Raw genomic sequence first — 12,928 nt, 5'->3', positions numbered from 1 at the left:
ATTTCTATTACCACAATGTAACTAACCATGTATAAGATGGGCCTTGCCCTAGAGATCTTCAAACAGTGTTATCAGAGCTATGATGTGGCTAGTGACCTGTTCCCGGTATCGTCAATAAACCTGCAGTGTTTTCTCACACCTGAGTGTGCCTGGAATTTTTGACCACAGTATCGGGTGAGTACTGGGATTGACTGTCATCCTGTAAGTACAAAAGCTTTGCCTTTCAAAATCCCCCAACAGAGCTAATAATGAAGCAGTGAAGCAGTCAATTATTGTAATCTGTTGTTGATGACTAATCCACTGTCCAGGAAAAAGGCTGGCGAACCCCCAGTGAAAGGTACCGGGAATTCTGATGAAACATTAGCATTCAGGCTTATCATCACTCCAATGTCACATCTCAGCCTTCAGCTCTTTGAGAAGAATAGAGAACCCTTGTCGCCGAAAGTTCCCGTGAAATCAAAGGTTTCATTTCAGATACTCACATCAATGCCAGTGGGTGTGATGAAGAAAAGGGAAGGCTGTGTGTGTGTGTGTGTGTGTGTGTGTGTGTGTGTGGAGGGGGGGCAGGGGGTTAGTTGGGTAATAGAATTCACTAAACTATTGTAATCTTGTTTGTAACCAGAAACAATGTGTGACGCCTTCGCATGGAAAAGGCACACACTGTTACCTAGTGCTGGAATGCAGGATGTGACAGTGAAGAGGGCTATGGGCTCCAGTTGTGGCATTGTCTGAGGGGGAAAACAACCCCACTGCACTGTCGCTTTAAATCATCGGAGGAAGCCGCTCTGAAAGGGACTCACACAGGGGGTTGAGAGGGTCTTACGGACCCGTCCTATGAAAACACACACCCTCTCCAGAGCAGCATGAGGGAATTCTAAAGCTCTCCGGAGGCCGGAGTGATCCTCTCTCAAAGAGCCGCTTGAATAGCGCACTTAAGAGGAGCACAGGCACACACTCACGCTGGAGACCAGAGCCCATGTCCATGGCTGGTGGAGGTGTGTGTGTGTGTGTACTGTATGTGTGTGTGTGTGTGTGTGGAGGGGGGTGACAGGTCAACACCACACAGATCCTCTTATTATTTTATCTCTGAGTTGGCTACATTTTATCCCTCTAGATCTCTCATCGAAATGCTTGAGACCATATCTGTGTGAAGCAGTGTGGGTATTTGCTCTGAGATGTTTGTATGAGGGATTGTATCTGAGATGTGTGTGTGAGAGATTGTACCTGAGATACATGTGTGAGGGATTGTATCTGAGATGTGTGTGTGAGGGGTTGTATCTGAGATGTGTGTGTGAGGGATTGTATCTGAGATGTGTGTGTGAGGGATTGTATCTGAGATGTGTGTGTGAGAGGGATTGTATCTGAGATGTGTGTGTGAGGGGTTGTATCTGAGGTGTGTGTGTGAGGGATTGTATGTGAGATGTGTGTGTGAGGGATTGTATGTGAGATGTGTGTGTGAAACGAGGGATCCGTACCACAGCCCACTTCATCTGCATTGTCCTCACAGTCGTCCTCGCCGTCGCACAGCCACACCTGGTGAATGCAGCGACCACTGGGGCAGGTGAAGAAGGACCCTCTACAGGTGGGGTACGCTAAACACAGAGGGACGACCATGAGAGAGACATATTACAAACAGCTCATTAGTAGGAAAACACCAGTGGTCATCACACACCATCAGACACTTCACACAACTAAGAATAGCAGAAACTGTCACTGTTTGTAGCAGTGGAGATTTCTCATGTAGGTCACCACAGACTACAGTGTTTCCAGTGAAGGACAGTGAAGGACTGTGGCTACAGCGGGTAAGGTCAGAAGCAGCTGCACGTGGAGAGCCACTTAAGCAGTCTTGCAAAGCTGGTGAGGGAGAGAGCTGGGCACGTACTGCAGTTCTGCTCGTCGCTCCGATCCCCGCAGTCGTCGTCATGGTCGCAGACATATCGCCGCGGGATACACGCTCCGTTGGCGCACTCCAACATGCCGCTGCTGCACCGTTGCGCTGCGGACAAGGAGAGAGAGAGAGCACAGAGTGCAGGGTGAGTGGGGGCTGCTGACGTGGCCCTGGCTCTCGGCCCCAGCAGACTGCACCGGTGAGTGGCGCAGGGCTCTGGGGGAGGATGGACAGAAGGACACTCACTGCAGTTGTTCTCGTCTGACCCGTCCCGGCAGTCCAGCGACTGGTCGCAGTGCTGGCTCCGATTGTAGCAGGCACCGTTGGCACATCGCAGCTCTGTACACTCAGGGTAGTCTACAAGCAACAAGCACCACAGAGTCGGTACAGTAAATTCAGAACTTTATGAATGAATTTTGTGAGACTGATCATATGGTTTTAAAAAAGTCTCATAAACACATTTCATGTTCTTCATCACATGCACATCAAACATCACAATAAAGTTTGTAAGCGGTCAACAAGTGCGTATGCAGGCAGTGTGGAGGGTGGTAGGTAGTGGTAGTGGCCCTAATATCCAGCCTCAATAATGAAGCGTCCGGCCGAACTCTGGCTAGCCCTAATCCACTAAAGAATCCGCTGCAATCAACCTCTGACAACGAGAAGCATTATGGTGGCCATTTCTGTCCGTCAGCGAGCCTCTTAATCTTACAAATTTATTAAAATGCCACAGGGGGTGGAGTTCAGGAGGGGAGGGGGGCTACGAGGGTCAGGTGGATGGATGGCGGAGGGCAGGGGAACATGGTGTAGGTGTAGGTGTAGGTGTGTGTGTGTGTGTGTGTGTGTGTGTATGTGTGTGTGTGTGTGTGGGTGGTGTGTGGTGGGTGGGTTACTCACGGCAGTCGCGCTCATCCTCGCCGTCGTGGCAGTCTAAGACGTGGTCACACCTGTACACCTCGGGCATGCACACCCCACTGGAGCACCTGATGTGGCCGCTGGGGCATGTCCGTGTAGCTGAGGAGATAGCAACAAGGCCAGCATCTTTCATTTGTACGGTGTGGGTGTTCCTCCCAACTACAAAGAGGAGCCATTCAGCTTCCACTAGCAGGGCGGGTGGGCCGTGTATGACAGGGTCTTTATATCGCCTACCCATCTCCACTTATACTGTGTAACTATCACATTTCAAATAGTTGAAGGGTAGCATAGCTCTGCAGATAACTGGGGGTTAATGGAGCGAGATGGGGGTATTAATTTATGACGAGTGGGGTGGGGTGGTGTGTGTGGGGGGGGGGGGTACATACGGCAGTTCTGTCGCTCATCTGATCCGTCCTCACAATCCTCCTCATCGTCGCACAGCCACAGGCTGGGAATACACTCTTGGTCACTCAAACACCGAAACTGACCCTGCTCACACGTCGCTTCAGCTAAGACATGCAAACAAGAAAACATATTAGACAATTACAATCCGACTACTTTGAAATGCTACATAAAATTCCAACCAGTTATGAGTATTCGAAATAACAAAGTATGGAAATAAAAGTTTGTGACAGCAATTACTAGGATAAGTTGTGTACATTGTCTTAGTTATTGCTGTCATAAGCAGTTTTTCAACATCTAAACAGTTTTTCAACAATTTGTTACACAATTATCTGAAGTTGGCTAAAATGTCTCCAAGTAGGGGAGAACTAAATTCAGTTACAATTAGCCAAAACCACACATAAATAAATATAAGGTCCAACACAATATGATTCTTAACACAGTATCAACATAAATATACATATGTCAGAATACTGTTCACCACCTACTGTTACTGTTAACAGCTTTCAAAAGTAACATGTAGCCTAGCAGAACAGTAGAGACTTGTGTGAATGATCTGTGACTGCTTTGATAACCATGTAGAGATGAACTCACGGCAGCCAGCCTCGTCCGAGTCATCTGTGCAGTCTGACGTCCCGTCACATCGCCAGTCCTGTGGTATGCAGCGTCCTATCCCACAGCGGAACTGTCCCGTCGCACATTCTGCCACAGAGCACAGTCACACACATCAGACAAAAGTCAGAGTGGGACAAGGCAACTCACATGTGGAAGGTGAAGTCACAAGACATGAACAGCAGTAACCACTTCCACTTCACTTTTTTATCCCTTGTTGATTGACATTAATCTTTTAATTGATCTTCATTCTTTCGTTATTAGGAACACAGAAGTAGGCTAAATAGCGTCTGTGAGTGACGTGGGATAAATACTGCTGCTCTCCGTCTCTATTCTCTTATCAGTCATCCCTACACATTCTCTGTGCTCTGAGGCTGAGGGGCTGGGGGATCACTGCCATTGATGGAGCACATCGTTAAGTGGATTGACAGGCCCAGGCCGGAGCTGAGCGTGCCAGCCGTCCACCGGCGGTTACGCAACCCCACCGCGCTCTCATCCCCGGCCCTGCGTTTGATGTTCCCCGCCTGAGTGGCAACCCAACCCCCCGGAGATAAGGCACCAAGCGCTCTACCTCTCCGGACGCTCCCCTGGAGATAGACGGGGGCAGCAGGGTTCAGTGGCGGAGCGCTCCGTCAGAACAGCAACACCGCCCCCCCCCCCCCCCCCCGACAACACCCCCAACCACCCACCCCCCACCCTCACCTAAATCCCAACCCCAACCCCCCCTCGGAATCGGAATGTGTGATTCTGATTGTCTCTCGCTGACACCCTGATTTATGGAGCATGCTGCTCCTTGTCAGAAATGTAATTGGGATAAATAGTGGTACCGGCTGGTACCGCAGCCAAATTCTTTGCAGTAGGGAGATGCAAGGTGGTGGTTGGTGGTGCATGTCTGGGGTTGGTGGTGGTCTAGTAGTGTCTCTCCCTTATCGGCTACCTTTAAACACACACACTAAACTAATCAACGCCCCCAGCCCAACACACACACACACCATCAGCACATGAGTTATAAATTGTAGAGCAATTATATGTGTGTGTTCCTATTTATTTCTCAATGTAAGGACACAACAAACATGATGGACAGCTTGTCATATATTGCCATAAACAAAAAGCACAAATGTGTATAGAGTTTTTAATTAAATGAGCATACTCAGCAGACAAACAAAATGAAACAGATTAGACAGATATGAACCAGCTATGACAATCTCAGATTGAAAACAAACCGTAGAATGAGCAAGATACAAAAAATACCAAAAATAGTTTTGTCACTGGATTACTGTATGTATCCCGGTGCCCTACCCGTTCCAAAGTTTCACTTCATGTAGGCTTTTTGACCATGAAACCAAAAGACTGATAAATGGAACCACACATTGTTAAACATTGATGTTGCAACCGGATCTACCTCCTGTACCAGGGCTGTTGTAAATCCCTGTTGTATGGGGACCTCATTTCCCGTTTCCTATCTAAGCATTAGGCTGCACTGCTGCTCTACTGATTCGATTAGCCTTTTTAGCCTAAAATATTCTGAAATACAAAAAACATTCAGCAAAACTCAGAAATTCTGCTATTGGACACCAGCAATGTTGAATAATCTAAAAACAATATCCCATCTGTGCATGTTTTGGAGCATGCTCATGTGTATTCCTGTCGTACATTTAAAAACAAGTGTTCAACTAGGCAGGCCTGTCGTATCTTAAAAGGAGTTAAGGGACCAGCTCTGAATATCAGGGCGGTATGATGTCAGTCTTTGATCTTGAGCTGCTTAAAAAGCAGTCCACAAAAAAGCCCTTCCAGCATACCCACGGCCGCTGAATGGACCAAATTTAAGGTACTCTAATTAAACAGCCCAATCTCGGATTCCCGGTGCTGCATTGTTTCCACTTGTTTTATTGACATGGCAACCTTTTTTTTTCGCCATGGAGAAAAGGCCAGACATCTTAAGAGCCAGCACCACGGCCGAGCCAAGAGCGCAAGCAAGCAGGCACACTGCTCTTTGCTTTAGAAAGACAAGCCTGGCTGAGACCAGACAGGAACAAAACGGCCTATCAATGGCCAAAACCTTCACGAGGTCAGAGATGTGGCCAGGCACTGAACTTAACAGACAAGCCGCGGACCGCAGCCAAACATCCCCTCACCCCGCGCGAGAGTTTATCATTTTGCGATGTCAGTAATTTATCATTAGCTTTATGTAATGGGCTCCTTTAAGATGGATCATTCCCACTTGAGAGAGTGAGTTGTGGGGTCACTGCCTGCGCTACCGCGCTAAAAGCCTGGTGTGAGGGGGGGCTTCTCATATCATAAGGTCCTGACTCAGATTAATTAGCCCACACCGAGCAGCCACTTTCAAACAACGCTGGCCAAATGCACTCCATATTTAACTCCTTCGGCGGCCAATTGGGAAGTGAGCCTCTTTCCTGCTCAGTTTACTAATGATAAAATTGCTCCTCGTGTGGCTCAAAGGCAGCCTTTGTTGGGAGGACATGATCCCGGAGGTTTCAGCATCGTCTGTAAACGCCGAGGTAAGACAAACTGCCCTGTACAGTGCTGGAAAAGCAGGGCACACTCACTGACACGACGGACAAATGAGTGGACTTACCTCTGGACCCTCCGGGGCAACACAAAGATCTCTATGAACCTGGGTGCACCTCTACACTAGAATTAGGACAGAGGTGAACTCCAGTGCAGAGAATAATATAAGGACTTATTTGTGTCTTCTAATGTGCCATTTATAGGGGCTAAATGTGAATTCCTTTTTGATCGCATCCCTTAAAGAGTGGAAACAAACACTATTGTAGTGGTGCTACTACACCAGTGATGTGGTGATTTTTACTTTGGCTCAACAGGTGGGAAATAGCAGGAGGTGCCAACACACACAAGTAGGCTATACCCAATGCACGGCAAAAGGCTTTCATGTAATGCGGACCATATTCATAATCGCTGTCAGCCTATACATTAGGTTAACAGCTTTAACCAACCTTTGCCAAATGGAAACTAATCTGCTGAGACCTTCAAATAAAGCCACTGTTTCCTGACAGTATCGGTTCTGGGAAAGGTGACAGGAGCTCTGAAGTGAGCTTTTTAAACAGTACTATCTTGTGTTAAGCTACTCCTGCACAGCACTGTGCAAACTTAACCATTTACTCAGTCATCTGAGAAGTGTAAGATTGCTTCCCAGGGTTTTTTTTTTTTATTGTCCGCTGCTTGTTTGCTTTGATCATTATTTTTATCCACTGATTTCCTTGTTTTTCCATACCTTTAGGTTCTCTGTACAACAACACATCGCCAGTCTTTGTTTTTAATCTAACCATGTTTTTTACCTGCTCTTGGAAAAGACTCAAGACCTTTCAGCATAGGCAAAATTACTATTAAGGTATGCTATGAAGTGGATCTGTTTCAGCCGCATGGCATTGCTTTGAACAATTCAAACAGGTGCCAGTCTAAAGGATGACCTTGGCAGAAACCAAGAAAAACAGCATTAAGAACACAACTTTAGGATGGAGACACCATCAAAGGGGATTTAGTGTTTTTTGGTTTGACTGTTGTGGATATGAGATATTAAGCTTGACAGCTGATCAAATCATGTTGATGTGGTGTGAGTGAAAATCATGATGATAGCTGCCAATGGACATTTTTCTTTTGACATCTCGCCTAAGGAATTCCTGATTTAGTTTTAATTCATTCTTGCAAAACTTTATTTTAGCATTCAGTTATCAGGTGCTCATTGTAGGCCTACAAAGCAGAGCCATGGCCCAAGTTTTAAAACATTTGATGGAATCCTGCTTGGTTTAAAACTGAATAACAACAATGCTAGCTACGGAGATTGTTTCATTAGCCATTGTGTGGCGAGTGGCCTGTATCATGCAAATAAAGGCTATTCCTCCTGTCCCCCCAGAGAAGGAGTTTGTACCTCTTATTTAGTTAGACCCTTTGTCTGGTCATGTTTAGTCTAATTTTAGTGCTTTTTTCCCTCTCTTCTCCTCTGCTCTCCGAGCATGTCTTTTCTAATTAGCCAACTTAAACCCTCAGCAGGCAAGAGCCCCCAGAAAAAAAACTGTCTGTGAAGAAAGATAAGGACGCCCTACCACTGCCACACAAAGAGGAGTGGTGGTGGAATTTTCATTAGAATGAAGTCTCCCAAAGCCTCGGTCCCCACTGTGAAACCACAATAGCACAATGGACAAGCCACTGGGGCAGCAGCCTCATAACTGGAGGTGTCAGCGCACCAAAAGCCCTATGGAGATGGATGGCAAAATGCAGAATACAGTACAGCTTCCTCCAACAAACAAAAGTGCAGCATAAATCCCCCACACTTCTTCATTCCACTTCTGAAACAAGACATACACACACACCTAAGTGTGTATAAACACACACACACACACACACACACACACACACACACGCACACACAAGTGCACACACACACTAAGCGCACACACAAGACACACACCCTGCAACATCTCTTTTCAAATCACGTGGAGGCCCAGGGAGAGGTACTCCCCGCTTTCATCAATACCGCCTTGTTGTGGTGCGCCCCTTGCACAGAAGAAGAAGAGGAAAAAAACGTCTGGCAACGTGGAGCGCTGGACCCGTCCACGCTGTCATTGAAAAGTGCTGTGGGGCCATTTCATATGGAAATCAAATGCAACAGAATGCAGTCAATTGCTGAACAACTGACTTTGGCTCTTCCAGCTCACAGACAAAACAGAGAAAGGGCTGCAGGCAGACTGAAGAGTTTGGCATTGGTGGGGAAACAGTAGAATGGAGGGAAATATAGAATGATGTACACCCAGGCCTCTCCGATTAAAGCCATTCTCCTCGCTCAGAATGCTCCTATTGTTTTTCTCCTCTAGCAGTCTGGGTAAGAGTCTTTTACAAAAGTATTTTATTTCATTAATTTCACAGATGTAGCAAAGTAAAAAACACCACACCTATAGAATGGTAATTATAGACCATTGGTAGGCTACAATGTGGTTGTCCAGCCACTCTGCAGGTCTTCACTCCTGCAGTCTGCATACCGAGGACAACACAGCTGAGGCGTTTTATGCCTTTGTCTGCATCACAGAGCAGGCTAATACCAATGCTAAGGGCGCTGTTTACAGTGAGAGGATTAGGAGACCTCATTTCTGCCAACTGTGTTAACTTCTGTTCCTATTTCTAATACTGCGCTACTGTTGCTCAAGGATTTACACCGGAAGGGATGGTGTGAGGTTTTAGAAGCACGTGCAGAACAGGAAAGCAAGTCCCCCCCATAACTTATGGGAAACCTTTGCGATGCTGCCTTGACTGAGATTTACTTAAAACAAGTAATCAATACCATTTCATGAGACCCTGTTTCATACATTTTAGCTAGATGTATAGGCCTAGTATAGGCCACTTTTCCATTCCATTCCTGTTCTTTCCTCGCTAACGAAGAGGTCAACAGTCAATGATTTTCAACAATTCTGCAGAAGTGACACCTTAACTACAAGATGCTTAGTCACTACAACTGTACTCTTAATAAGAAGTCCACTGCTATCTGCTCAATGTGTAGGATACATCAGATATCTGCTTCTCCTGAGTCCTGAAAAGATGAATGGGAACTAAGCCTAGCCTAAATGCTTGAAGTATCCTCTCTGGGGTCACTGAATTAAGGTATTAACCTGACAGTCCAGGTTCAGTTTCGGCAATATGTTTTCTGGCTATGATGTATCACTGGATGCCCTAAATAACAAAGGGCTCGGTTTAGGGCAAGTTACTCATATGTAGTGTTAGGAGCTAATGATTGTCAATAATTTGTCTATTTGTCATAATCTTAGTCCAAAAACATGCTCCAAACGCCTCAAATCAGCAAATTTGGTTGGGATTGTCAGCAAACCATGACAGAGATTACAGATCATTTCAGGACAGTTTAGCAGCGTAAGCAGTTCCATGGCTTGTAAGTTATTACATATTAACCACCAGTGACACAGTGTCAAATTTACAATCATAAAATAGTGCCAACACAGGCATTCTCAAGGCCTAGAGTGTGTTTTCAGACACGGTGTGTGTGGTATTTGATCACACATTAAAAATCAACAAGTTGAGGTTCAATGGCTCCCTTAAACCCGGTGTGGGGTAGTGGAAGGGAGTCCAGTCTCCTCTCTCAATACTGTGGAGGATCCTGAGGAAATGAGGCTCAGTGGATTAGAGAAAGTAACCTGTCCTCCTGCATCAAGGCTCTTTTGGTCATTTCCTCTCAAACACATGCTGAATAAATCTGGATTAAATCAACCATTCCAACTGGCTCACATTTCTGAGGAGATCAACAAGTACCACTTCGCTCAGGTCCGACACACACACACACACACACACACAGCCAAACATATAGACTCCAGTCCGTTCCAGGGGCGGCAGTCTGAAACTAGGCCTACACATTCATGCATACAAGCCCTCAGAAAATGCATCTAGGCCTAAGCCCTCGGCTACTTTCATTATGTGACCACTTCTTGAAAATATGGCATTTTACACATCAAGTCAAGTCACATTCACGTAAAAAAGTCCATCAAAATACACTTATCATGATAAGAGGAGGCTATCATTTACTCTGAGATGCAATACACTCCTTGTATTTGTGTTATTGGTGGGGTTTCTGTGATGACATGATTCTTTACTCTGTATAGGACAGACAGTTTATCAGAATCAGCCTAAAATGCCAAAAACCCTTAGTAAGATGCATGCAAGCGGTTGAAAAAGTGTTGAAACCTTCTCGTTAGAAACATTTGTTCCTAGGGCAGTAATAGTGGCTTTCAGCGGCAGCTGCAGCGTAATTAGTTGCTTGATTCACACTAAGGAGCTTACATACTAAGGGTTGAGCAAAAAGAAAGCAGATTACAATTTGAGAAGCTCGCTAGGTCTAGCTACACAACCTCTATTTGCACCCACAGAGTAGCTTGAAAATGACGAATATACAAGTTTGTTATGTATCTAACTCGAAATGATGACCACAAGCAATAGAATATCATAATTTCAGTAGGCTTGGGCATGGAAGCGCAGTTGTACAGACCGAGATTTGTACCAGTAGCTCAGAGTCCGGAGATTGTCTGCTGGTCACATGCTCGCCTCTGTTACCTAGCAACGGCAAAGCTCAGGCAAAAGTTCCTCAAGAGAACTTCAAATCTGTCTGAGGGGAGGCTTTGTGTTCAAGATTAAATAACATTTCTCAATTGTATCTGGTGATACAATGTTACGCTAAATAATATTCGCAATATTTAAGCATGCGATATTTCTGTTTATAGCTGCCTCAACTAGATGTGTTTTTCCGTTTGCGACACCAATTAAGTGAAGCCCGACTAAATTAGCCGGATCCATTCTGACGCTGTGGCTGGACCTAGCCATGTTAAGTGTTATGTTAGCTAATTGACTACGCAGGTCAACATAAACTGCCCAAACGGGCTAAAGACACGTAGAGAAATATTTATAAACAATTACAACCTCATAATTGTGCAGCAATTCCACAATGATTTTTTTGAAAATTAGCAAAATTAGTCCGCTTGCTGGTTGACATTACCACATAGAAAACCTGAAGTTATAAAATCAGATTTGCTAACCGGTTCAGTGTGCTTGCCCTAATTTCACGCGGTAGCTGCTAAGACAGACTCAAAGTGAAAATTTCGCATTTCCATTGTTAATGGCACAATGGTCTGTTTGTCTGTGGAGCAGTCATTTACAAGCAATCAAAATTAAAAGGAACGAAATCAATTTAAGACTTACCTTGTGCGTGACTTGAAAGTGAACATAAAAAAAGTAAAACTACAAGTTTGGCGAGCAGTGCTCTCCACATTCTGATGCACGGTCCCCGCTGGTCTGGCCAGCTCCTCGTGAAGCCGGACAGATGGAGGTGCACTTGGGACTGGGATGCTGTTGCTTGCCTCTCTCTCACTTGTCCCTAGCTGATGAAAAAGGGCGGATTCAGCTTAGACATGACGCTCCCCCACTCCGGCCCACTGGATCAAATCCTTTAACCGTGGCGCCCAGGAATCTGCATAAATCCACTGACCAAGAGCAAGTCAGCGACCAGCACCAGCAGTGGGCTGTCCCGTCAGAGTTATGTTTTCCTAAACTGAGTGTGTGTATTTAGCCACCAGCTAGGCCTGGGTATTTTTTTCTTCTTCTTTTCTTTTTTCAACTTGAATTTAAATTGAACTGAGCAAATGTGTCTGTTAAATGTCTCATAGAGGTGAAAAAGTTTTAGGCCTATCACTTCTTACTGGTGGGCATGTTATGAATAGTCTATTCATTTGTTGAATAAAGTATGCCTTACTATACAGTTGCGTGAGCCATAGGAATTAGAAGGAAAAAGATGAGATCGCGTTTAAAAAATATTCTTTATTTTGTTATATATTTATATATTATATATATATTTATATATAAAGACAGAATTCATTTAATGAGAATTAAAATGGCAACTTTAGGAATTCCCTGTAATATAATGGGCAACTACAGATTTCAACTACGATCCAAAATCGGCCGTCCCTGCATTCGCAGAATGTTCCAGGATTAAACCATAAATCAGTGTTATCATATCTTATTTTATACCTGGTGGTCATGCTAATTCAAATCATTTTATGTTGTTATTGACAAGCAAAATACTGTGCCACACCAAAAAGCATGTCTAATATGCTGCGTGAAGAATGCCCTTGTATGCGCACCATGTCCCATTAAAATGGTCAAGTGTTTAATGCGATGTTAATTGAAGCACAACAGCGCTATCTTGTGGCCATATAAGTGTGAGACCAAATCGATATGAAGTAAAACAATGGCCCCGGCCTACTGTAATAGATTTGGGGCTCAATTTATTACGCACAATGCACAAACAATTTGCCTCAAATCTGATTAAGGCCAGAATTCTTAGACAAAAAACAGCAAACACTGAAATGACTCCTCCAAGCGCATTATTAATCGGTTTGCAAAAAAGGTAACGATATGATGATATTTCCTAAAACAAGACACACATACTAATATGCATTCAAGCTTCGACGGTCTTTGAAAGGAAAATATGTAGCAGACATAAGGGCGGGGTATCGCTCGTGTGCAGTTCTACAATGCTAGTCTATGCCATGCCATGCTTGTTACCAATGGCAACCAGGGAAACTTTGT

The 12,928-nt window shown here is 44.9% G+C and overlaps 1 protein-coding gene across 1 annotated transcript in view; it reads right to left on the bottom strand.

The window, feature by feature from the left end:
• The window catches only part of lrp2a (low density lipoprotein receptor-related protein 2a), a 68,622-nt gene extending 56,951 nt beyond the window's left edge, over positions 1–11,671 (bottom strand). Inside the window, exons 1-7 of the mRNA XM_062533970.1 lie at positions 11,543–11,671; positions 3,797–3,904; positions 3,187–3,309; positions 2,783–2,899; positions 2,135–2,245; positions 1,883–1,996; positions 1,476–1,592 (exon numbers count right to left, since the gene is read on the bottom strand). Of these exons, the coding sequence (XP_062389954.1) occupies positions 1,476–1,592; positions 1,883–1,996; positions 2,135–2,245; positions 2,783–2,899; positions 3,187–3,309; positions 3,797–3,904; positions 11,543–11,612 (760 nt within the window). The 5' untranslated portion in view covers positions 11,613–11,671. The remainder of the gene's footprint in view (positions 1–1,475; positions 1,593–1,882; positions 1,997–2,134; positions 2,246–2,782; positions 2,900–3,186; positions 3,310–3,796; positions 3,905–11,542) is intronic.
• Positions 11,672–12,928: the final 1,257 nt, after the last annotated feature.

Source organism: Sardina pilchardus, chromosome 4, assembly GCF_963854185.1.
Source record: "Sardina pilchardus chromosome 4, fSarPil1.1, whole genome shotgun sequence".
NCBI classification, from domain to species: Eukaryota; Metazoa; Chordata; class Actinopteri; order Clupeiformes; family Clupeidae; genus Sardina; species Sardina pilchardus.
The sequence above is the reverse complement of the archived record's forward strand: the minus strand, read 5'-3'. Positions and strand labels throughout refer to the sequence as shown.